At 35.3% G+C, this 20,655-nt stretch overlaps 4 protein-coding genes across 6 annotated transcripts; 2 read left to right on the forward strand and 2 right to left on the reverse strand.

The window, feature by feature from the left end:
• The first annotated feature begins 20 nt into the window (after nt 1-20).
• Nucleotides 21-1,938, forward strand: BDBG_07662 (rdgB/HAM1 family non-canonical purine NTP pyrophosphatase). The gene is made up of 6 exons (XM_031723191.1): nt 21-341; nt 549-622; nt 834-978; nt 1,093-1,129; nt 1,228-1,289; nt 1,401-1,938. The coding sequence occupies exons 1-6, from the start codon at nt 177-179 to the stop codon at nt 1,467-1,469; spliced, it is 552 nt and encodes a 183-aa protein (XP_031580308.1). The 5' UTR covers nt 21-176; the 3' UTR covers nt 1,470-1,938.
• Nucleotides 137-2,464, reverse strand: BDBG_07663 (dTMP kinase). Its single transcript, XM_002621778.2, has 3 exons — nt 2,159-2,464; nt 1,895-2,043; nt 137-1,762 (listed from the first exon to the last, which is right to left on the reverse strand). Exons 1-3 carry the CDS (start codon nt 2,339-2,341, stop codon nt 1,561-1,563), a joined length of 534 nt encoding a protein of 177 aa, XP_002621824.1. The 5' UTR covers nt 2,342-2,464; the 3' UTR covers nt 137-1,560.
• Nucleotides 2,465-13,232: 10,768 nt separating this feature from the next.
• BDBG_07664 (DUF1671 domain-containing protein) lies at nt 13,233-16,052 on the reverse strand. Its single transcript, XM_031723192.1, has 6 exons — nt 14,892-16,052; nt 14,348-14,815; nt 14,234-14,265; nt 14,013-14,164; nt 13,724-13,931; nt 13,233-13,639 (listed from the first exon to the last, which is right to left on the reverse strand). Exons 1-6 carry the CDS (start codon nt 15,492-15,494, stop codon nt 13,612-13,614), a joined length of 1,491 nt encoding a protein of 496 aa, XP_031580309.1. The 5' UTR covers nt 15,495-16,052; the 3' UTR covers nt 13,233-13,611.
• A 541-nt stretch (nt 16,053-16,593) lies between these two features.
• Nucleotides 16,594-20,440, forward strand: BDBG_07665 (aspartate kinase). Of its 3 annotated transcripts, none has more exons than XM_031723193.1 (5): nt 16,594-17,032; nt 17,134-17,214; nt 17,315-18,576; nt 18,694-20,017; nt 20,108-20,416. In XM_031723193.1, the coding sequence occupies exons 1-4, from the start codon at nt 16,881-16,883 to the stop codon at nt 18,789-18,791; spliced, it is 1,593 nt and encodes a 530-aa protein (XP_031580310.1). In that variant the 5' UTR covers nt 16,594-16,880; the 3' UTR covers nt 18,792-20,017; nt 20,108-20,416. The 3 variants fall into 3 exon arrangements, with proteins under 3 accessions (XP_031580310.1, XP_031580311.1, XP_002621826.1); XM_031723194.1 differs by having other exon boundaries at nt 20,111-20,416; XM_002621780.2 differs by having other exon boundaries at nt 18,694-20,440.
• Nucleotides 20,441-20,655: the final 215 nt, after the last annotated feature.

Here is a 20,655-nt window from a genome sequence, read left to right on the forward strand (position 1 = left end):
GTATATTTCACTGAAAAAAGGAAAGAAAGACAGAAAGACAGAAAGACAGAACGGGATAAGGGGGAAAACAGCGCCCAAGCCTCCATCACCTAAGACAAGTGCCACAATCCAATCCGATCACCACCCACTCACTGCCCGTCATCCCATCATCTCCCCCACCTCCCCCCCCCTCAACCATGAAGACCATAAACTTCATCACAGGCAACAAAAACAAACTAGCCGAAGTCCAGGCTATATTAGGTGATGCCATAGAAGTGCAGAACCGGGCTATTGACGTGCCCGAGATCCAAGGCTCGATTGAAGAGATTGCGAAAGAGAAATGCCGCAGGGCGGCGGAGGTGGTATGTGCCAGATAGAATCTTCTCCTCGCTTGCTATATTTTTTTTTCTTCTATTTTTTTATATATACAGGCCAGTCGATATTAGATATCGATTGTACGGAGTATTTTTTACCCATAACCCAGTAGTATCATTGGGTGGTGGCTGGTTGCAATTGATTGAAAGGGCCATCAAGCTAAATTTTTCGTGTCTCTGAATACAAATATACAGATACAAGGGCCTGCGTTGACAGAAGACACAGCTCTAGAGTTTAATGCATTAAAGGGGTTGCCAGGACCATATATGTAAGTTCCTCGCTCTAAGTGTTTGCTTTTTGTTTTTCAACTTCTTCCCTACTTACTCGGGTATGAAACAAGGGGTGCCTTTGATAATTTGTGTTCCCCCTATAAAAGCATATGTATATATATATATATATCCACTCTATCAAACAAGCATTTTACGCTGGACGCGTGGGGCATTTGAAAAATTCTGAATACTAACAACGAAATTATATAGCAAATGGTTTCTCGAAGCCCTAGGCCACGAAGGCCTTAACAAGTTGCTGGATCCATACGCAGACAAATCCATCGTGGCAGTGTGCACGTTTGCGTTCTGCAGTGGGCCAGGTGCGGAGCCGATACTCTTTCAAGGGAAGACTGAGGTAACTGCATTACTCTTCTGCCTCTCAATCCCCCCACCGCACAAGAAACAGCGGGTTAAGGCCCGGTGTAGATCGCGGTCTCTCATTCTAACATGTGGTTTCTCCATATAATAGGGTCGAATTGTTCCAGCTAGGGGCCCCGCGAATTTCGGTATAGTTCCCACCTGCCCAAAACGGGGTCCCACCCTCCAATTATTTCTACCACTTGAAACATGAATTGACAGGGCTGATAATGATTGAACTGCGCAGGTTGGGATCCCATATTCGAGTATGAGGGGAAGACGTTTGCAGAGATGGACAAGGACGAAAAGGTGCGTTAAAAAAAGCAAATCTCCCCCAACGTCGATATTTAATAGTTGAGTGGTAGAGGAGGCGCATATGTGGGCTTTGACGCTGAGTTTTTTTTCTGCGCGACGATCTAGAACCTGATCTCGCATCGATACAAAGCGCTTGCGAAATTGAAACAATGGCTCGTGGAGACATATCCTTGATATTTCCCCGATCGTCCTCAAAATATTATCGCCGGGAAAAAGGGGCCGTAGAGCCGCGTGGGCCGCGAGGAGGCTAAAGGAGGGATCCCATTCAACCCGAACTCTCCGTATGGGTCGCTTTCCAAGATTCTATCCAAGCCTCGATGCGTTCGCAATTCTTTTCAATATCCCCGTCATTCTCGCTCGTCAACTCAACGACGATTTCCTCATCGTATGACTCCTGCGCTTCTTGGAGGAGGACATCGAATATTTCCACGTCAAGGTTTTCCTGCAGTTTGCGCTCCGAGTAGCCTCTGTGAATAACCATAAATAGATAAATTTAAATCGCTGATTAGCCTTTCTATACCTTCCTAACATTTTTCCATATCCTTGTGGGGAAACCGAGAGGGGTAAAAAAACACAAAAATAAGAAAAAATAAGCTAACCTAGCCGCCAACCGGTCATAGAGTATAGCAGTAGAAGTGCACCGGATCACCACCACCAGGTCAACCCAGGACTTGGGAAAGAGGTCGCAGGCATGCCAATCGATAAGATACCCGCCCTTCGGCACATCCTTTTCTATCACATCGAGGAGCTACAACACCGTCACCGCGTCACGTATTAGCCCCATACCATACCATATCCCGCATGGACAATGGACAATGGGAATGATAAAAAAAGAGAAATAAAAGTCATTTATATATATATACCTTATCATCATCCACGATATAGCACTGCAGCTCATCATCATATCCCTCATGGCACCCGTGCTCTTTCACAACTTGGTTAATGGACAGGTGTCGCAGGCCCGTGTCTTGCGCCAACTGCTCGCAATGGACCGTTTTGCCGACGCCAGGCGTGCCGGTGATGATAATGTTAGGGAGCGTCCTCATTTTTCGTTGGAAAGAACGCGGGGGACGTCGGCGGGTGGAAAAATTGTAAAGCTTATATGTACGAGGTAGAGAAGAAGGTGGAATGGGCGTGTGGGAGCGGGGATGTGATAAGCTGTTTTAAACACTAACGACCATGCAGAAAAAAGAAAATTACAAAAAATGTATCGGCGTAATTTATCTGTTATTAACAATACAAAATCACGTGGATTTTAAAAGCCAAATCATACCTAATAACTTATCTCAGTAAACTCAGCCACTCCACTCCGAGCTAACTCAATCTGAACTACTGCTACTTTCTGCCAAGTCCTGCTAACATCTGAGTCAATCAACTGTCACAGAGCTTATATTAAATCTAAATAAGATATTCTCAGTAAACTCTTCACAGAGTATCTGAGAAAAAATAGTTTCTATTTATTAGTAATATGAGAATAATTTACTTTAATTATAATATTTAAGATAGAATTACTGTATAATATTACTTATAAATTATTTCTCTATTATCTTGAAGAATTAATTTTTCAATTTTCTATTAATTGATATAATTTTTATCTGAAAATATATATATTCTGAGTATAAAGTATTATATTGAAAACTGCTACTATGATTTTAAACATAGAAATAATTTACTAATTTTTCAATCATGATTATATCTAGTTATTTAATATCTTGATCTTGCTATTAAAACATCTATTCAGTTATCAGAGACTATAGTTAAAACACTGAGTATATTTTTCAGTAATTTTTAATAACTTCTGATAACTTCTGATCTCTTGATAATCTTATATAGTATATTAATTTATAATAACTTCTGATAACTTCTGAGATCTTCTGATAACTTCTGAATTAATTATATAACACTTCTTTTTAATAACTGAGTCAGATAATATCTTATTAACTGTATTAAATATAATTAAGAGAGATTGAAGAAAATATATAAATCAGCTATAACAGCAGCTTTAAAAGTCATTATTAAAGTAAATACTTTCAATAAATATTGAAGATATACTATAACTTATTATAAGCTATACTGAATTAGATAGTATTGATAAGTAACAGAATATTATTCAGTAATATCTTTAATAAATACTTCAAGATCTGTATTCAGATTCTGAGTATACTCTTCAGTTATATATAGAATAAATCTGTATACTTCAGTATATAATATATAAATATAGTAATACTTTATTTATTATCAGAACTGACTATAAAAAGAGTCTTATTCTTTAATTCTATACAATTCTGACAGAAAAGATAATTATTCAACTGATTTCTCTAAATAAGCTTGATAATTAGTAAATAAGAGATATAGTATAGTTTCTCAGTGTTAATTCTTATCTAATCAGTACTGATAATCTTCAGAGATAAGAAGACTTACTCAAATACATTTAATAGAATAAGTATATATATATACTACTCAGTTCAGAGTAAGCTCTTTATAAGTGATTTCAGTATATTCTTTAAGACTCTACTTTATAAGAAAAGATTGAGCTTATAGCTATTAATAAGTGTTATCTTATCACACAGTGAAGTTAATTCTATAATTAGTTTATCAGACTAAGATATCTGAGATTACTTCTTTATAAGAATATTATCTGATTTAACTGTTCTACAACTCTCAGTAGTAAAGCTGAGAATATTATTCTTTAAAAGACTGAATTTCATTCTATTAATATAAACTTACAGCAGACTTAGATTATTTAAACTTTTATTAATTATTCTAATATCTTTATCAGTAAATATCTGATTTTATACAGTAAACTTGTATTTTATGATATATTATATTTTTTATTGAATAAGATTATTAATACAGATGAAAAGATCATATCTTAATACATTTTAAAGATTATTATCTTTATTAATAGTTATATTAAGATTTAATAAGCAGTGTAATATTTCTAATCAATACTTCTTCAGATCTGTCAGAATAATAGATAGAATATTAATAATACTGATATCTCTTTTATCAATGATATTATTCAGTATTTCATATCTCAAGTATTTAAAGTAAATCAGAATATTCACTTTGAGAAGTTTATAAAATCAATATTAAAAATATGAATTATAATGATAATAATCTCACTGAGTATGAGTATAAATATTTCAGATGTTAAGTATACTATTATATAAGAATTTTCTATTAAGAGAGATGATATTATGAATATTTAATAATAATATAAGTGAGAGAGTTGTAGATCAGATTGAAAAAGTCATATCTTAATTCTTCTTCTCTACTGAGTATTTGACTCTGAAGATTATGAAAAGAAAGCTATTTAATCTTCTTAACTATCAGTGAAATAAAGATCTCAGTAAAGAACTTGATATCAGATCAGTTAATTATCACAGTTTATAAACTTAAAGAATATATCTGATGCTGAAAGTATTGCATTAAATATAATAAGTCAGAGTCAAAGTCAATGTAGAATAATCACTATGAAGATATAAATAGAGAATAAAATACAAAGATAAGTTAATCTCTTTATCAACTGAAAGAGAATTATTAATAATCTATATCACTGAAAAGCTCTTCTGATTTATCTTGAAGAGAATTAACTCTTATTTAATATGAATAGAATAAACACTTCTGTGAAGAAATACTGCAGTAGATGTAATTCAAGCTATATATCTGTATTTAAACAGTCACTCACTATAAATATTATCAAGGTATTTCAAAGTAATAGTTGTGATGTCATTCTACTGTCAGAACTTAAGAACTGATGTATTAAATATATAGAGAAACAGTATCATCATAATTAAGACTTTTTAATGTCAGTTTCATGATTTATATCTACTTAATGTTAGTGATAGATAGCTGCTCTTTTTCATCAGAAGATATCTATCTTTGAATTCAATTAAAATGAATTATATAATACTGTTAATCTTCTTCAGACTTGAAGCTATCAAGATAAATTTAAAGATCAGCTTCACAGCTTTCTGTTGAGTTAAATTACAGTTATAAATAAAGTATATGAAGCTATTCTCATAGAAAGACATCAATATCAGATAATTAGAAACAGAGAGAGAGTAGCAGAGATAGCAGTATCTACTGAAATATTAAGTAGTGATTTAATCAGTGAAATAACAGCAGCTCAGCAGCTCACAGCTGTATAATATATGAAAGACAATAATCTGGCTCAGATGACTGCTTAATATACAGTAAAAAGAGTATAGTAACTTAATAAGATCTTTACTAAGATCTCTATAACTCTTTCAGCTGCTGTTACTACTGCTGAAGTCTCTACTACTCTAGTTATATCTATTATCAGTGCTTTTACTACTTCACAGTTCACTTCTTCTTCAAGTCTCTGAGTTCATTCTTCTTTAAGTTCATGAGTTCATATATCTATAACTGCTTAAGTTCATACTTCACATACTTCATTCAAGCAGTAAAGTAATAATAATAGTATTGATATTTAAATCTTCTATAAATGAACATTATTTAATGAATGAAATATAAACATAGATATTATATTTATAAAGATATTTTATTTTAACTGTGTTTGAACTTCTTCTTACAGAGAAAGAGACAACTTCTCTATAGAAAATAACACTATTAAGTAGTTAGATATCTTCTATAATAAATCTTCTGTAAACTTCTTGTAATTTCTAATAACTTCTACTAACTTCTAAATCAATCATGAATTATAGAGTTATAGAAGTGAATAGAAATATACTTATCTAAACATTATTAACTTACTCATGTATTATTTACTTATATTATAAGTATAAATATAAGCTTCTTACTTTATTTTCTTTATCTTTCTTTTAATCAGCAATAATCTACTTACTTATCAATGTGAAAATCTCTCTGTTATATTATCTGCTACTGCTTCTACTGCTGTCTCTGCTGTTTCATTCATCTATCTGTTCTTCAATACAATGAAAGTAAGTTAAATCTTAATCATAGATAATATATAAATCAATCTCTAATTAAACAGTTTAGTTAAATAATAATATCTATTTACAAGCTTGAGTTTGCTATTCTCAAAGCTCATTATAATACTTACTATATAACAAAGTCTGAGAAGATCTGTGCATGCTGTCTCTGTATGACTGAATTTAAGTCATTGTATAAATGTATTATTTCTGATATTAGAAAGATATACAATAATTATCATTTTCATAATTTAATATACTATGCTGTATATTCACTATATTTCTAGAGAAAGCTTAGATATTAATAGATATTGTTATAGATTCTCAGAGAGTCTTATATCATTGTGAAATATTATATTAGAAGATTATAAAAGATGATGTATTATAAGTAAGAAGATAATAATGATTATTATCATATTATGAAGAAGTTGTGAAGTATACTGATGATAAATAACTAATTGATCAGATTCTATCATGATTATATACTGAAATCATTTATTGAAGAAGATCTTCAGATTATTATTAGTGTAGATTACAATGTTAACTTGTATAATACAAGCTGTTTTTTCAATGAGAAGTTATCAATGAGTTTTTCTTTATACTCAGCAGATTCTGTTAATTATAAGATTGATAAGAGAATTATTAAGAAGTAGTTTTATATTCTGTTACTATTGCTGTTTTTGCTTTTACTTTTACTTTTATTTTTATTTTTATTTTTATTTTTTTTTTCTCTTAATATCTTCTTTCTTTTTCTTTTTCTTTTTTTCTTTATTTTAAATGATTAATAAGATATTATTCTTTCAATTCTGCTGTGTGATTATCAAAGATTTTCTTTTAAGCTTAATAAGCTGTAAACTGTATTAATGATTAAATTTGCTGTTATATATCTGATTGAACATTACAAAGCAGTTGAAGAGTCAAAACTCAATCTTACTCATATAACTGATAAAGTTCTCAATAACTATAACTTAAAGATTTCTGAGTCTATAATAACTATGAAAGCTCAGCTTCTTTCTAACCTGAAACTATCTTTTAAAGATAATTAATATATGAACTCAGATACTGTAGAATGATGAAATTGTTTTCTCACTTAAATCTTAATATCTTAAAGATATGAACTTCACTTTAAAAAGTGAATATAACTTATATAACTGACTTAACAACTGTCAAAGATTTTCTTCTAAGCTTAATAAGCTTTAAATAGTATCTTACTCTAGCAGTTCACATGCTCAAGATCACAGTCTGAAAGCAGTTCAAGTGTAACTGCATTAAATAAGAGAAGAAGTATAGCATTTATAAATAATATAAGATCAATTAAAAAAGCATTATTAAATTTCATAATTATCATACTCTCTATCTCTGACAGTAAAATAAGTAATAAGAAGTGATATCTGAGTTGAAATAATAATCATAGCTTATAAATAAATGAAGATATCAGCTATTTAAGTCATTATAATCTTCAAAGTTCTGTGAACTTCTGAGTCAATGAAATCTTATATAAATATCAGTGAACTTCTTCAAAGTTCTGTAAACTTTCAGATTAATAAGATTGAGAAAAACAGTATATAGCTTGAAGAGTATGTAAAGCTTCTCATTGCTAGTGAAGAATGAGAATGAGAAAATGCTGATCATTACACAGTCATAAGATGATGAGATCTTTGAGAGAATTAATACTGTAAGATGATGAGATCTTCAAGAAAATTGATGCTGTAAGATAATAAGATCTTCAAGAGAATTAATACTGCAAGATAATGAGATCTTTGAGAGAATTGATACTGTAAGACAATGAGATCTTCAAGGGAATTGATACTGTAAGACAATGAGATCTTCAAGGGAAATGATACTGTAAGATAATAAGATCTTTGATCTTTTTTTAACTTCACTGATCTTTTATAAACATCTGTGAATTTCTTTGAAGTTGTATAAACTTCTGAGCCTATCAAATTAGTTAATAAGTGAGAAGATAAATTCACTACATTAAAGAAGAAATGAATAATACTATACTGATATTTTTGAATCTTTTTTTTCTTTCTTTCTCTTCTTCTCTTCTTCTCTTCTTCTTCTTCATGATTTAAAAAAATCAATATGGCACTCTTTTCTCTTACAACATTAATATGAATGTATTCACTCTGCTTTCTCATCAGTGAAAAGAACATACTTACTGCTGTCACAGCTATCTCATATAAATAACTCTGCTCTGATGAAGTTCATTGCTCACTGTACATATCTATTCAGTATGAAAAGTATAATAAGAATGAAATAAAATACTAACTCTGATAATTAGTCCTTCTCTTCACACCTGCACTTATGTCTATTCTCACTTCTCTGTTCTCACTCTCACTCTCATTCTCACCTGTGAGAATGAGAGTGAGAAAGTGTCTGAGACTTCTTTCTCTTCTTTGAAGAACAGAGATAATGAGCTGAACTTGTTCAGATAGATATAGAAAGCTCTCTTTAAATGAGTGTAATATAATAAGAGAATAAGAAGCTAATATTATTGTATAGCAGTTCTTACTCTCATTTCTCTCTCTCTTTCTCAGACTTCTTCTCTTCTCTGTTCTTTACAGAGAAAGAAGTTTCATTGAAATCAATCAAGTAAATAATATGAATATGAATGAGATATATGTGATAGAGAAAGAATCAATCACTGACATGTTATATTAGCTTTCTCTCCCTCTCTTCAGAGTCATTATAATCTCTCTCATTCTTCTCATTCTTCTTACTCTCTGCACTGATGAGCTCATCTCTTCTATTCTCTCAGCTATTCTCTGTGTTGAGCACTCTCTTCTCTCTGCTGCTGCTGCCACTGTTAACAATATCATATAGTGTCTTTCTTCTCTTCAACACTTTGTCTGCTAGCTGTGTCTGTTGAGAGCAGACACAGCTGGCAAGTCAGTCAAGACAGAATTGAAATTGAATGATGAGTAAGAGCTCATCATTCTATCAGTCTCAGAAATCAGAGAAATGATGATCAGTCTTTTATAAGAAGTTTCAGTGCTTCTCTCTACAGAAGTAGAGAGTGTGAGATTATATTAACTGAATAATAGAGACAGAGCTGAGTGAGCAGCTGCTGAGAAAGAACAGATATACTGTCTGTTAAGAGAATAATGAGAAATATTGAGTATACTCTGAGAAGAAGAGAGCTTAGATAGTTAAATCTGAGAATTCTTATTCTCACTACTGAGTTATTATATACAAGAGTGAATGTAGCATCTTTAAATACAAGCTCAAGAATCTCAGTGCATTCTCACTAATACAGTTACATTAATTACTGTTAAAGAAGTTATCTTCTTCTTCACTGAGAAGCAGTGCTCTGATAGTTTAGATTCTTATTTTATTTATACTGCTCTACTTTATGAAGAAGATTTCAAGTAGAACTCTAATAAATAAGTAATTTATATAGATGAATATATTAAAGATTCTATATAGACATTCTTTACAAGTATCAGTTATAAATATAAATTAATTAATATTAAAAAATAATATCTCAAAAATAATATTTGTCAGATATTAGTCATATTTATTTTAAATCTTGATATTTAATTAACTTATAAGTTGACAGAACAATGCAGAAGTTCTATTATTAATATATTTATCAGTGAAAATGTAATATTGTATATTAAAGAAAGATGAAGTAAGTAAAGCTTCAGTATATTCATCAATTTTAGTTATTCTTCTTGAGAATTGTTTTTAAAGTATCAGATAGATTATTTACAGTAGATAAAGATAATATATTTTTAATAAAAATAGAATCTTACTCTATATTATCATTGAATTTCTTAGAATAAGACTTAACTTCAGTATTAATAATTATATCATTTAAATTCAAGTTCATTGCAATCAACTGCTGCTGAATTCATACTTAATTAAAGTACTCAATCTTCTTCTTCAGATCTTTCACTTCAATTAAAAGTATATTCAAGAAGTCAAATATACATTTCTTTGATAGTAAAAGTAAATCTCAAGATGAGATATAATCATTCTTTAATAGACTTCTAATAGTAGAGAATATCTCAAGCTTAGTAACAGCACTTATATATTTCTCAGTAAGTGAATACTCAAAGATAGACTTTAAAATTCACTGTAGCTGATGAATTCATGTATTTAACAGACAGACTTAATTAAATATAAGATAAATATTCTTTATTGAATTTTTATAGCATTTTATCTTCAGCTTATAGTTATTATTGAGATATTTCATATCTAGATCAATTGCTTTGAAGAAGCTAAGTTTTTCAGATCAGTTAATAAGACTCACAGTTATAATTACTTAATACAGAGAAGAGATTTTAATAAATTAAAGTATTTAAAAATAATAAAGCATCTCAGTGATATAATTATATTAATCAGCATTAAGAAAGAAGATAATCAGAGATGAAATGAAGTACTCAAGAAGTTCAATATTATCATACTTAATAGTATAGTATATTCAAATGAATAATTCACATTCTTAGAGAAGATAATATATAATACAGAATTCAATATCTTGAGTAAGCTGAGAGATTTGAGAGTTAATTTTATTTCAGATATCAAGAGTAAATACTTTGATATATATATCTTTAATAAGTTGAAGATACTGTGAAGAACTAAGCTATTATATAATAAAATTAATATCTTCTAAGTACTTAAGATTGTTAACTGAATAATCTCAATATTGTATAATAGTATAAAATAGAGTAAAATTTCAAGATATAAAACTCTGAGAAATCACTGACTTAAGAAGATAATATTTCAGATTAATAGCAGTCATAGAATTTCAGTTTTAATAAGTGAGATCAGACTGAATACAGTAATAAGTCTTCTCAGAGACTCTGACTTTAAAATGAGTATAGATAATGATGAAGAGTAGATTTATTTAAATATAAAATTATTCAGAAATAGAATGAAGTTAGTTATACTATTCAAAGATATCTGTAGATTTTAACTACTTCATCTTAATTAATTAAATAAGTTTTATGATCAAAGTATCTTCATACACTGAAAAGAGATAAGTTAAAAATGCTGTATAATCTCTTAATAAATTAAGAAAATCATTAAATATCTTCTTATAAACTCTCATAGTTCTCACAATAGTGCTCTCATTTTCAAAAATAGTATTCAACTGCTGAAAATACATTCTATACACAGAAAGTGTATTAATAACAGATATTTAAGATAATAAATTATTTACAGTACTGAAAACACTTTTAATCTTATTATTATGAATCTTTTGAACAGCATCTGAAATAAGATATAATATTATTTACTTTTAAAGTGTATTATTATTATCTGTCATATCAGATGTATTAATGATTTCTTACAGTGTTAATAGTTTTATAAAATCATGTATAATCTGAGTTAGATCAGTTTCTGAAATATTAGAAAAAATAATCATAGTAGTAGTAGTTACAGCAGTTATGAAATCATTGTATCTGATTATCTCATTTTATACAGTCTTCTTAAAGTTCATATTATCATAGATTATAATAGCTTGAGAATCTTTGACAAGCTACTGAAGTTTAATCTAATAGTAAGAATTAGTCAAGTGATTGAATCAGAAGTTAATAGAAGTTCAAAGAATATATTAGAAAATAACAGATATTATCAGAGATTATTAGAAGTTTGAGATATTAGATAGAAATATTAATAAGTTAAGAATATTAAGTTATATCTTCTCTTATTTAGTAATTTTCATTATTAATCTATTTCTTATCACATAGCTGTGACAGAGTTCAAAGTCAGAAATAATTTCTATCACTTATTATTTTACTTTTAAGTTATGAAAATATATAGAGAGAATAGAGCTGAAGAAGTTCAAGTTTTTTAAGAAATAAGAGTAATATATAATACTTATAATAATAAATAGCTGTTTAATAGCTGTTATTTCATCTGAGTCTCATTCATAGCTCTTTCAATTAATGTGTTTATTTTTTAGAATAGAAGTAAGTAGATCAAATCAGATTAATATATCAGTCTGAATAATCTCAAAAGCAGTCTGAAAGTTGATGATATTCAGATCAGAATTGTGATTGAATTTTATAAAGAAGAGAGTATTAATAAGATATTTTAGCTTCTATTTAAGCAAGATAGTATAATATTGATTATTATTAAATATTTCTGCTTTGAAAAGTGCTGAATATAGTATATTTCACTGCTTTATAGAAGTACTGTATTATTGATGAATTAAGATATCAGAACTCTGAATTCAAGTCTCTATAAAAGTCTTCATTTCTCAACTGTTTTACTGTAATATTCTAATAATATGAGATAATTTCAACTGTCTTTTCTATCAGTTATAAGATATTGTAGACAGATACTGTGAGTTATAATAATTTAATTATAAACAAGCTTGTAAGATATCAGTATTAGTATCAGTGATCTTAAATTCTGAAGAAGTATTAATAGATTCAAGCTCTATTAAGTTATTATCTGATATATTATATTCATTATCTACATTGTTGAGAGACTGTAGTAATTATAGAGAGAATTCATCTTTAAGTAATAAAGAATATTGACTGAAGTGTGTCTGACATTGAGTATCTTAAGATTCAAAAGACACACTGTCTTTTATCAATGATTATAATATGATGAGAAGAAGTAGTAAGTTATAAAATAGCAGAGATGATAGCAGAATGACTGAGAATTTAAAAAATATTAGTTTGATAATGATCAGACAGATATTTAGAATAGATATATAATTTCAAAATCAATTGAATATTTTATATGAGTGAAGTTGATTTTTTATATATAATAGAATCATTTCTTCTCAGACTCTCTACAAGATATTAGATTGTGAGCACATGTGAAGTCTCTTATTGATCCAGAAGTTAGCAGGACTTGGCAGAAGTCTAAAGAAGTTTAGTTGGTCGCGCTAATCCGAAAATATCGAGAAGAGAGGCTGAGCATGCTGAGATAACCTAATAACTCTAATAACTTGACTGTGTATCAATACGTATCCATTTCAACTTTGTAACTATTTATTATTCAAAAAAAAAAAAAAAAAAAAAAAAAAAAAAAAGAAAAAAAAAAAAAAAACAAAGCGAGAGAGAGAGAGTCTCGAGAAATATTGATTATTCCGAATTGATGCTAGAAATAACCATCGCCTGAAATGCACTAAGGTCAAAACGCTAAATCTAAGGGGTCTCTTGAAAATTCGAAACCGTGCAACGGAGACGGAGACGCAAAAGAAACAACGCCTCGAGTATGCAAAGTAGCAAAGTAAAAAGCCAGAATCACAAAAGCTAAGAATAACGATCCCAACCGTCGTAGCCTGCAACAAGCATCATAAACAAGATCGTCCCAAGGAATCATCACCTATATATGCGGGCAATTGTCACTCGAGGTGAAAAATACGCAACCATCGAAACCAGCGTAGAATCTCCCAATCTCCCAAGCCAGCGCCCCTTACGTTTCTGATCCTAGTAGAGGGTCGTTGACGGCGGTAATCTAATTTTATTTAAGGAAAAACCCTCATTAGCAGCAAAATTCCAAATTGCACCCGGACAAAAAAAAAAAAAAGAAATAGCTCACTTGAGAACTTCAAACTCCTTGTATCTTTGCAGGTAGCCGGGACCTCGCCGGTAAGCCTTTATCAGGCGACCCGGGTCCTGCGATGTAATGTGTTTGTTGCCAATAAGTCTCTCGATTGCTGGTGACGTTTTGAACATCGGGTCGAAGACGAGAAGGTTGGCGCTCCCGCTCTTGCGGGTTTCGAAACCGACGATCGTCACAGAGTGGCCTGGTATAATCGATTGTTAGCATAAAAACTGTCGGTACGGGACAATATTGGGATTGCTGTCTTTGTTTTGGCATTGCATACCTTCGTGCTGGAGATAGAGAGGCGGTAACTCAGTTTGGTTTATCTTTTCGTCGTTTGTCGGGCAGCCTTGGAGGAAGTACGCCAATATGTCATCGAGCAGGGCATTATGGGCAGAACTATCTTGTGTAGTGCCGAAGACTCCGGCCGTGCAGCTAGGAAGATGGGTCAGATTTTACTTGCTTGACAGAGTGACAGCAAGTTGGGGGAAATAGGGGACATACTTAATCCCTAAACTGAGGAAAAGGGCATGGGCCTGATCGTGAGTTATGAGTTAGTAAAGACGTGCATCTAAAGACATACATGCTTTCCACAATTTTTGGTGTCGAAAATTTTACCTCGGAAGTCCCAATATATTTTCTTGTTCCCTTAATCCCCCCAGTTTCGATTTGCGCCGTACTATTAAAGCCCAAGTCCCAGGCCTGCTCAATAAGGTCCTGCAATCGCAAGATTGTTGGGAGTCTACCAGGAAATTGTTCGTAGCCATCCGCGAGGGTATCTTGGATATAAGAAACTAGCATCTGGATATTTCTGTACCCGCAAAACCCGCCTTCTTTCGGCATCTTGAATACATGTCGCGTGGCCGGGTGGCAGAGAAACGCCTGTTCTACAGTTTGATCCAGCTCGCAAAGCTGCGCAAGTACAGTTATAAGATGCGAGGTCTCATTAGCCACAGATTCAACCCTGCGTAGGGTGCCATCTGTTTGAATCTGGTTGGACACTGTAACTTTTGCGCCTTCTTCTAACATATTCCTTAGCCATGATGGCATTTGCTTTTCGTGTGCGTATGGCCCCAACTCCGATCTCTGAGAAGGCACATTAATATGAATCAGCGAATTGACCGAAAGGGGGAAGCAGAGGTCGAAGATTGGGTAGACTTACTCCAAGTCGACGCACAAAACCTCCACCAGCGTCACGATGTTTTCGTTTTGATTTGCGTTTCCTTTTTTCCGACGGTCCAGATGTTGCCTTTGAGTCTCTATGTGAGCCCTTGCGGGAAGATTTTGGCTGGAGGACATTATCCCTATTGCGAAGGGCCTTGGGCAGCTTTGTAGAAAATCGACTTTCGATATCGTCGTATGTATAATCTACATTTGCATCATCACTCTCCGCCTCCAACGATTCGCCTTTGGTAACCACGCCACCAGGTGCTTCTTCAAAAGTCATGCCTTCAGCCATATGAAGGTCCAGGTGGGTTGAAAGCTCAGTGGTAGAGATGATCTCGCCGCAGTCATGGGGACAGTCGACGTAGCCGTCGAGAGGCTCATCATCATTGGTGGCGGGCTCTGCGGAAAGCCCTGCGGAACCCTCCAATATGTGGTCTGTGTTATGCTTCGAATTTTGGGGGGTCGGAGAGGGTTCCTCAGTCGCAATAAACGGCGACGTTCCATTTTCAGGGTGGCAGAGCTCTACATGCTGGGTTAGGAAATAGGGATCGGAATCTGAAAATTCACAGAATGGGCATGGCAAGACATCGCCTTCCATGCTGTCTTGAGCTATCAGAAAGAGGCTCGTGGATAAACTTTTAAATTTGAAATATGTAGCTTCCGCGGTAGATCAAGCAATGACACGAACAGATAATGAGATGGGGTTAGTTAAATATGCCAAAACTCCACACTTCCTGCGTTGGTTGCTTGCTTGCTTCTCCCCACGCCGTAGTTGGTGAAGAGAGGTTGAAGTTGAAATTAACTAAATTGTGCTGCTGGCTCCTCTTGTTGCTATTATTGTAGTTGTTGGTGTCAAGGCGATGAATGAATTTCGATTGGACACCGCCCAGCCCTGTCAAAAGCACATGACATGGCGGTAGGTAGGGCTGCAATCTAATCAGATCGGATCTAATGTAATGTATGTACGGAGTTACGTGCGGCATGGAATAATGAAATGTTCGCATATAATAATATCCATACAAACATTTGATTCATTTCCTTGGTACGTTCGTCTTCCAGAAAATACGTTGGCAGATTGGATTTGCTTTGTTCTTGACGCTGTTGAGCACCGAAACTTACTAGCAGCAGGCATTTTGATACCCAATATTGGCGTATTGATATAGTAGCTCTACACATTAATAGTATTCTGAAAAAATGTAGAAAATTGTAAATCTATATATATCTAGTTTATTCATGCTCAATACTTTGGATCTGCTTTTCCTCGACTCCAACGCCTGGTCGGTCCGTAGTTTCACCTAAGCAGCCCGAACCAACCCCGCGAAACAAACAGAACAAACACCCCTTCCAATAGCCAAAGGGTCAGGAAAACGTTTTCCTGAAGAAAAAAAAAAAGAGTAAAAGTGGACAAGTAACGAATAAATAACAATTCTGTTACGAATACTTTGGAATCTCTTGGCTATCATTTCTGACTCCTCCTGTTTATTCCATTATTCCATGACAAGATCTATTATCTAAAACGAACACCGCTATCTTCGAATAATAAATACTGTAACATATCTCCCAAAGAAGCGCCCAAAGGAGGAAAAAGAAAGAAATAAGAATGGTTTGTGCTAGTTGTGTTAGCTCGGATTGCGTGATCCACCGGCGCCGCTAAACGGACCAACCCGATTTTCGTTAGTTATCTGGGGGCAGAATTTAAAAAAAAAAAAAAAAATTTACAAAAAAAAGACCACAGAGAACGAACGAGTTGACTGACTATCTTCTTCTTATTATTATTTTTCTCCCGTTGAAGGTTAGCTAGCTGGTTATTTTTATCTTTTTTCCAACTCTGCGCGGGCTGCTATCCTCGTCCTTTGCCTCCTTCATCAATTCTATACTCTCTTCTCTCAATCTTTCACTCATCTTCGCCTCTCCTGGTCAGAACACATCGAGCAAACCCAAGGCTTATGCCTTTTCGCTCTCCTCTCCCTCTTGGTCACGCACGATGAGCTTCCTCCCACACCTGGGCGTAAATGGAACCGACAACGTTCCTCTCACCAATGGCATAACTGCGCATCCTACAGAATGGGTTGTCCAGAAGTTTGGAGGAACAAGCGTGGGGAAGTTCGCTGTTGATATCGTGGATCGTGTCATATAGTAAGAACAATTACCCCTCCTCCCCCTCCAAATTTTTTTTTTCTTTCTCTCTGTTTCCTTTTTGGATAATTGAATTAACGCTCCTCTTCTCCGATCTATAGCCCCAGTACCCTAACACATAGAGTTGCTGTCGTGTGCTCAGCCAGAAGTAGTTCATCCAAAGCAGACGGGACCACAAATCGGTGAGTCATAGGCATATAAATAACCTCCACTACATACCTTACCGCTTGGAGATTCGTCTTGGGTCCAATGAACTAGTGAAATGACAAATACCTCTTCCAGATTACTTCGCTCTGCTCGAGAAGCGTCAGACAATATAAAATCTACCCACTATGTTGCCCTCGTCGACGCCGTCCGACAAGAACACGTCCAGGTCGCTAAGGACCTAGTACGAAACCCAGAAATAAAGGAACAGTTGATTAATGCCATTGAAGCCGAATGCACCTACATCTTCAAAATCCTCGAAGCTGCCCAAACCCTCGGCGAAATAACTGCTAAATGTTTGGACAAGGTAATAAGCACGGGAGAGAAGCTAAGCTGTCGAGTGATGGTAGCTTTGCTGGAGGATCACGGCGTCGAGTCGGAATACGTTGATCTATCGGACGTGGTCAGTTTTGCGACAAGTTGCCAATCACTCGACCAAGCGTTTTATGATCGACTAGCGGTTGCGCTGGCCGAAAAGATAAAAGCATGTGGGAATAAGGTACCCGTGATCACGGGCTATTTTGGGCCGGTACCGGGAGGCTTGCTGGAGAAAATCGGCCGAGGCTATACAGACCTGTGTGCCGCGCTTGTCGCAGTCGGTATCAACGCACATGAGCTTCAGGTCTGGAAGGAAGTGGACGGGATTTTCACAGCAGATCCGCGCAAAGTACCCACAGCACGACTCCTGTCGGCCATCACTCCCGCAGAAGCTGCAGAATTGACGTTCTACGGCTCTGAGGTAATCCACCCTTTTACCATGGAGCAGGTCATCCGAGCGCGGATTCCCATCCGGATAAAGAATGTCATGAAACCCAAGGGCAAGGGCACGGTGATTTTCCCAGATCCCGCAGAGCTAGATAAGACAACGGTGGGCCATGACCCGAAGCTCTTCCGTACCCGGAGTTCTAGCGTCCTATCACAGCAGCAGCAGGGTCCGAAACGACCAACTGCAGTAACAGCCAAACATAAGATTCTCGTCATAAACGTTCACTCAAACAAACGGTCATTATCACATGGGTTTTTCGCTGGCATCTTCTCCGTGCTGGATAAATGGCGACTTTCCATCGATCTGATCTCCACCAGCGAAGTGCACGTGTCTTTGGCGCTCCATTCCGAACTACCCTTACTGAACGGCGTTGGTCAAGACGAGTACCAGATTATCGACGAGGATCTTCGAGGCGCCATCCAGGACCTCCGCCGATACGGTACGGTGGACATCATTCCGCAGATGGCGATTCTAAGTCTCGTGGGACGGCAGATGAAGAACATGGTTGGCATTGCGGGACGCATGTTCTCCACACTAGGGGAGCACAATGTTAATATTGAGATGATTTCACAAGGTAAGCAACCACCCACTACCCCCAGAAAACAGGGAGAGCACAGAGGAAAACATCAGTGTTACCGTATCACGCACCCCACTTTGTAGGCATGGCTAACCTTCCCATTTCAAACTACAGGCGCAAGCGAGATCAATATATCCTGTGTAATCGAAGAGAGAGACGCAGACCGTGCTATCAACATCCTCCACACAAACCTCTTTACCTTCCTCGATTGAAACGAAACCTCGGAAAAAAGACACCCCATATACCTCCCCCCTTCTCCAACAAAGGGGGGTGACGACCGCCACCAGAGGCCTGTCCAACCTAACCTCCTGGGATGTATAACCTTTTTATGATACCTATTTTCCCTTGAAACTTATTTCCCATTATTTTATATCCCACCGGAATTTCCTTTTTTTCCTTTTTCGTTTTTCCCATTTCCGCAGCGAGGAGATATGCGGGGAACATTTGCATGCATGACGAGACGAGCACTCCAACGTGAAATATTTTTTTTTCCAGAAAGGAACCTACATGATATTTCGGCCCGCTCCGGTTCCAACAACCGGGTATAGTGGGTCGAAGTATTAAGATCACTCGCACATACACACACGGACGCGCGCACACCCACTACTTACATTTAAACACACACTCCACACACGCATACAGGCGCGCGCACGCGATTATAGAATTCTATTTTTTTCCTGTCTATTTTTTTATTTTTTTATTTTTATTTTTTATTTTTATTTTTATTTTTATTTTTATTTTTTGGGAAGGGTGACGCATGGGATATATAAAAACCACGTCTGGCGTTTATCTTTAATTTCGTTTCATTTCACTTTTTTTTTCATTCCATTTTCCCTTCACGGACATATAGCATGGTATGGCGATTCAAATTCTCGATACAGCACAATGGGAAGGAGTTTGAGATAGCCGAATTTGGGGGGCGAGGGGAGGGAGAGAGTGTCCCATGTCCTAACCACGGCCGAAAAAAAACGAAACACGTCGACGCAACCGCGGCGCAGCTTTTTACAGCGAGCGATGATCCGGGTTGCGTCGCGGGGAAGCAAAGCGGGAGAGGGAGCGGATTTGGATTTGATTGATTGGATTTAGGCTCGGTCACGTCGTGCGTTGCTTGACCCGAAAACTCGGGAAGATTTTCCCACCGCCCGTCTGGGATAAGGTTGCTCCTCGGGATGGGACCCGGATGGATGGAAGGAACCGAGCCAAACTGGTCCAAAAGGAAAAAAAAGAATTTTTTTTTTCCACCATGCATGCAGAGCTTCTTTCGGCTGTTGCCTTGGTCTCCCGAGGCTACAAGCTACCAAGGCGAGTCGGAAAGCATGAGTAAAAGAATAGGAAAAGGAATTTCGCCATCCATGAGCGGGACAAGAAAGGAAAGAAAAAAGAAAAAGGGGACGAAAAAGGAGCCCGAGAGACCACCAATGAACATAGGCTATGCTATGTACAGTACACCCACCCACCTGCAGTTCTTGCATCTCGGTGTATCATTTCTCTTCGTTTCTTATTCTTTATTCGCCTTGCTTGCTTCTAGCAGACCCGGACCAGAGAAAAGAAAAAGGCCAAGATTTGTTTGCCATGGTGAACATGCACAATCGTGCGCCACAAGGTGCATGCATGCATGCATACATACATACATGCATACATGCTTCATGTTTCCCGTTCGGGACGACGACACGAGCGAAATTGTCCAATAATCTACATTTTTTATGTACTCCCCTTATCACATTTCTTCCTGGTTCTTGGAGAGAGGTCGATATGGATATGCATGGGATGGGACTGAACTTGGGAACTTACTATCTAGGATTTAATGTATCTATTCCCCCCCCCCCCCCCCCCTTCCTTACAAAATTTTAATTTATCTTGTACTTTTTTTTTTTTTTATCTTTTTTGATAGGGTTCCCGTTTCCAAAGCATAAGGAAGAAGCATTCGTTTCGCTCCACACCGTCCCATTTTCTTTTTGGCCCCCCCCCCCCCCCCCATCTTGTGGTCTATGGAGTGTCTGATTCTCGAACTAATTAACCTACTCATTTCGTCTGACTGCATTGTTTAATGTCTACTCCCCCGCTCCACGGGCAACG

Source organism: Blastomyces gilchristii (assembly GCF_000003855.2).
Source record: "Blastomyces gilchristii SLH14081 genomic scaffold supercont1.20, whole genome shotgun sequence".
Taxonomy (NCBI): Eukaryota; Fungi; Ascomycota; class Eurotiomycetes; order Onygenales; family Ajellomycetaceae; genus Blastomyces; species Blastomyces gilchristii.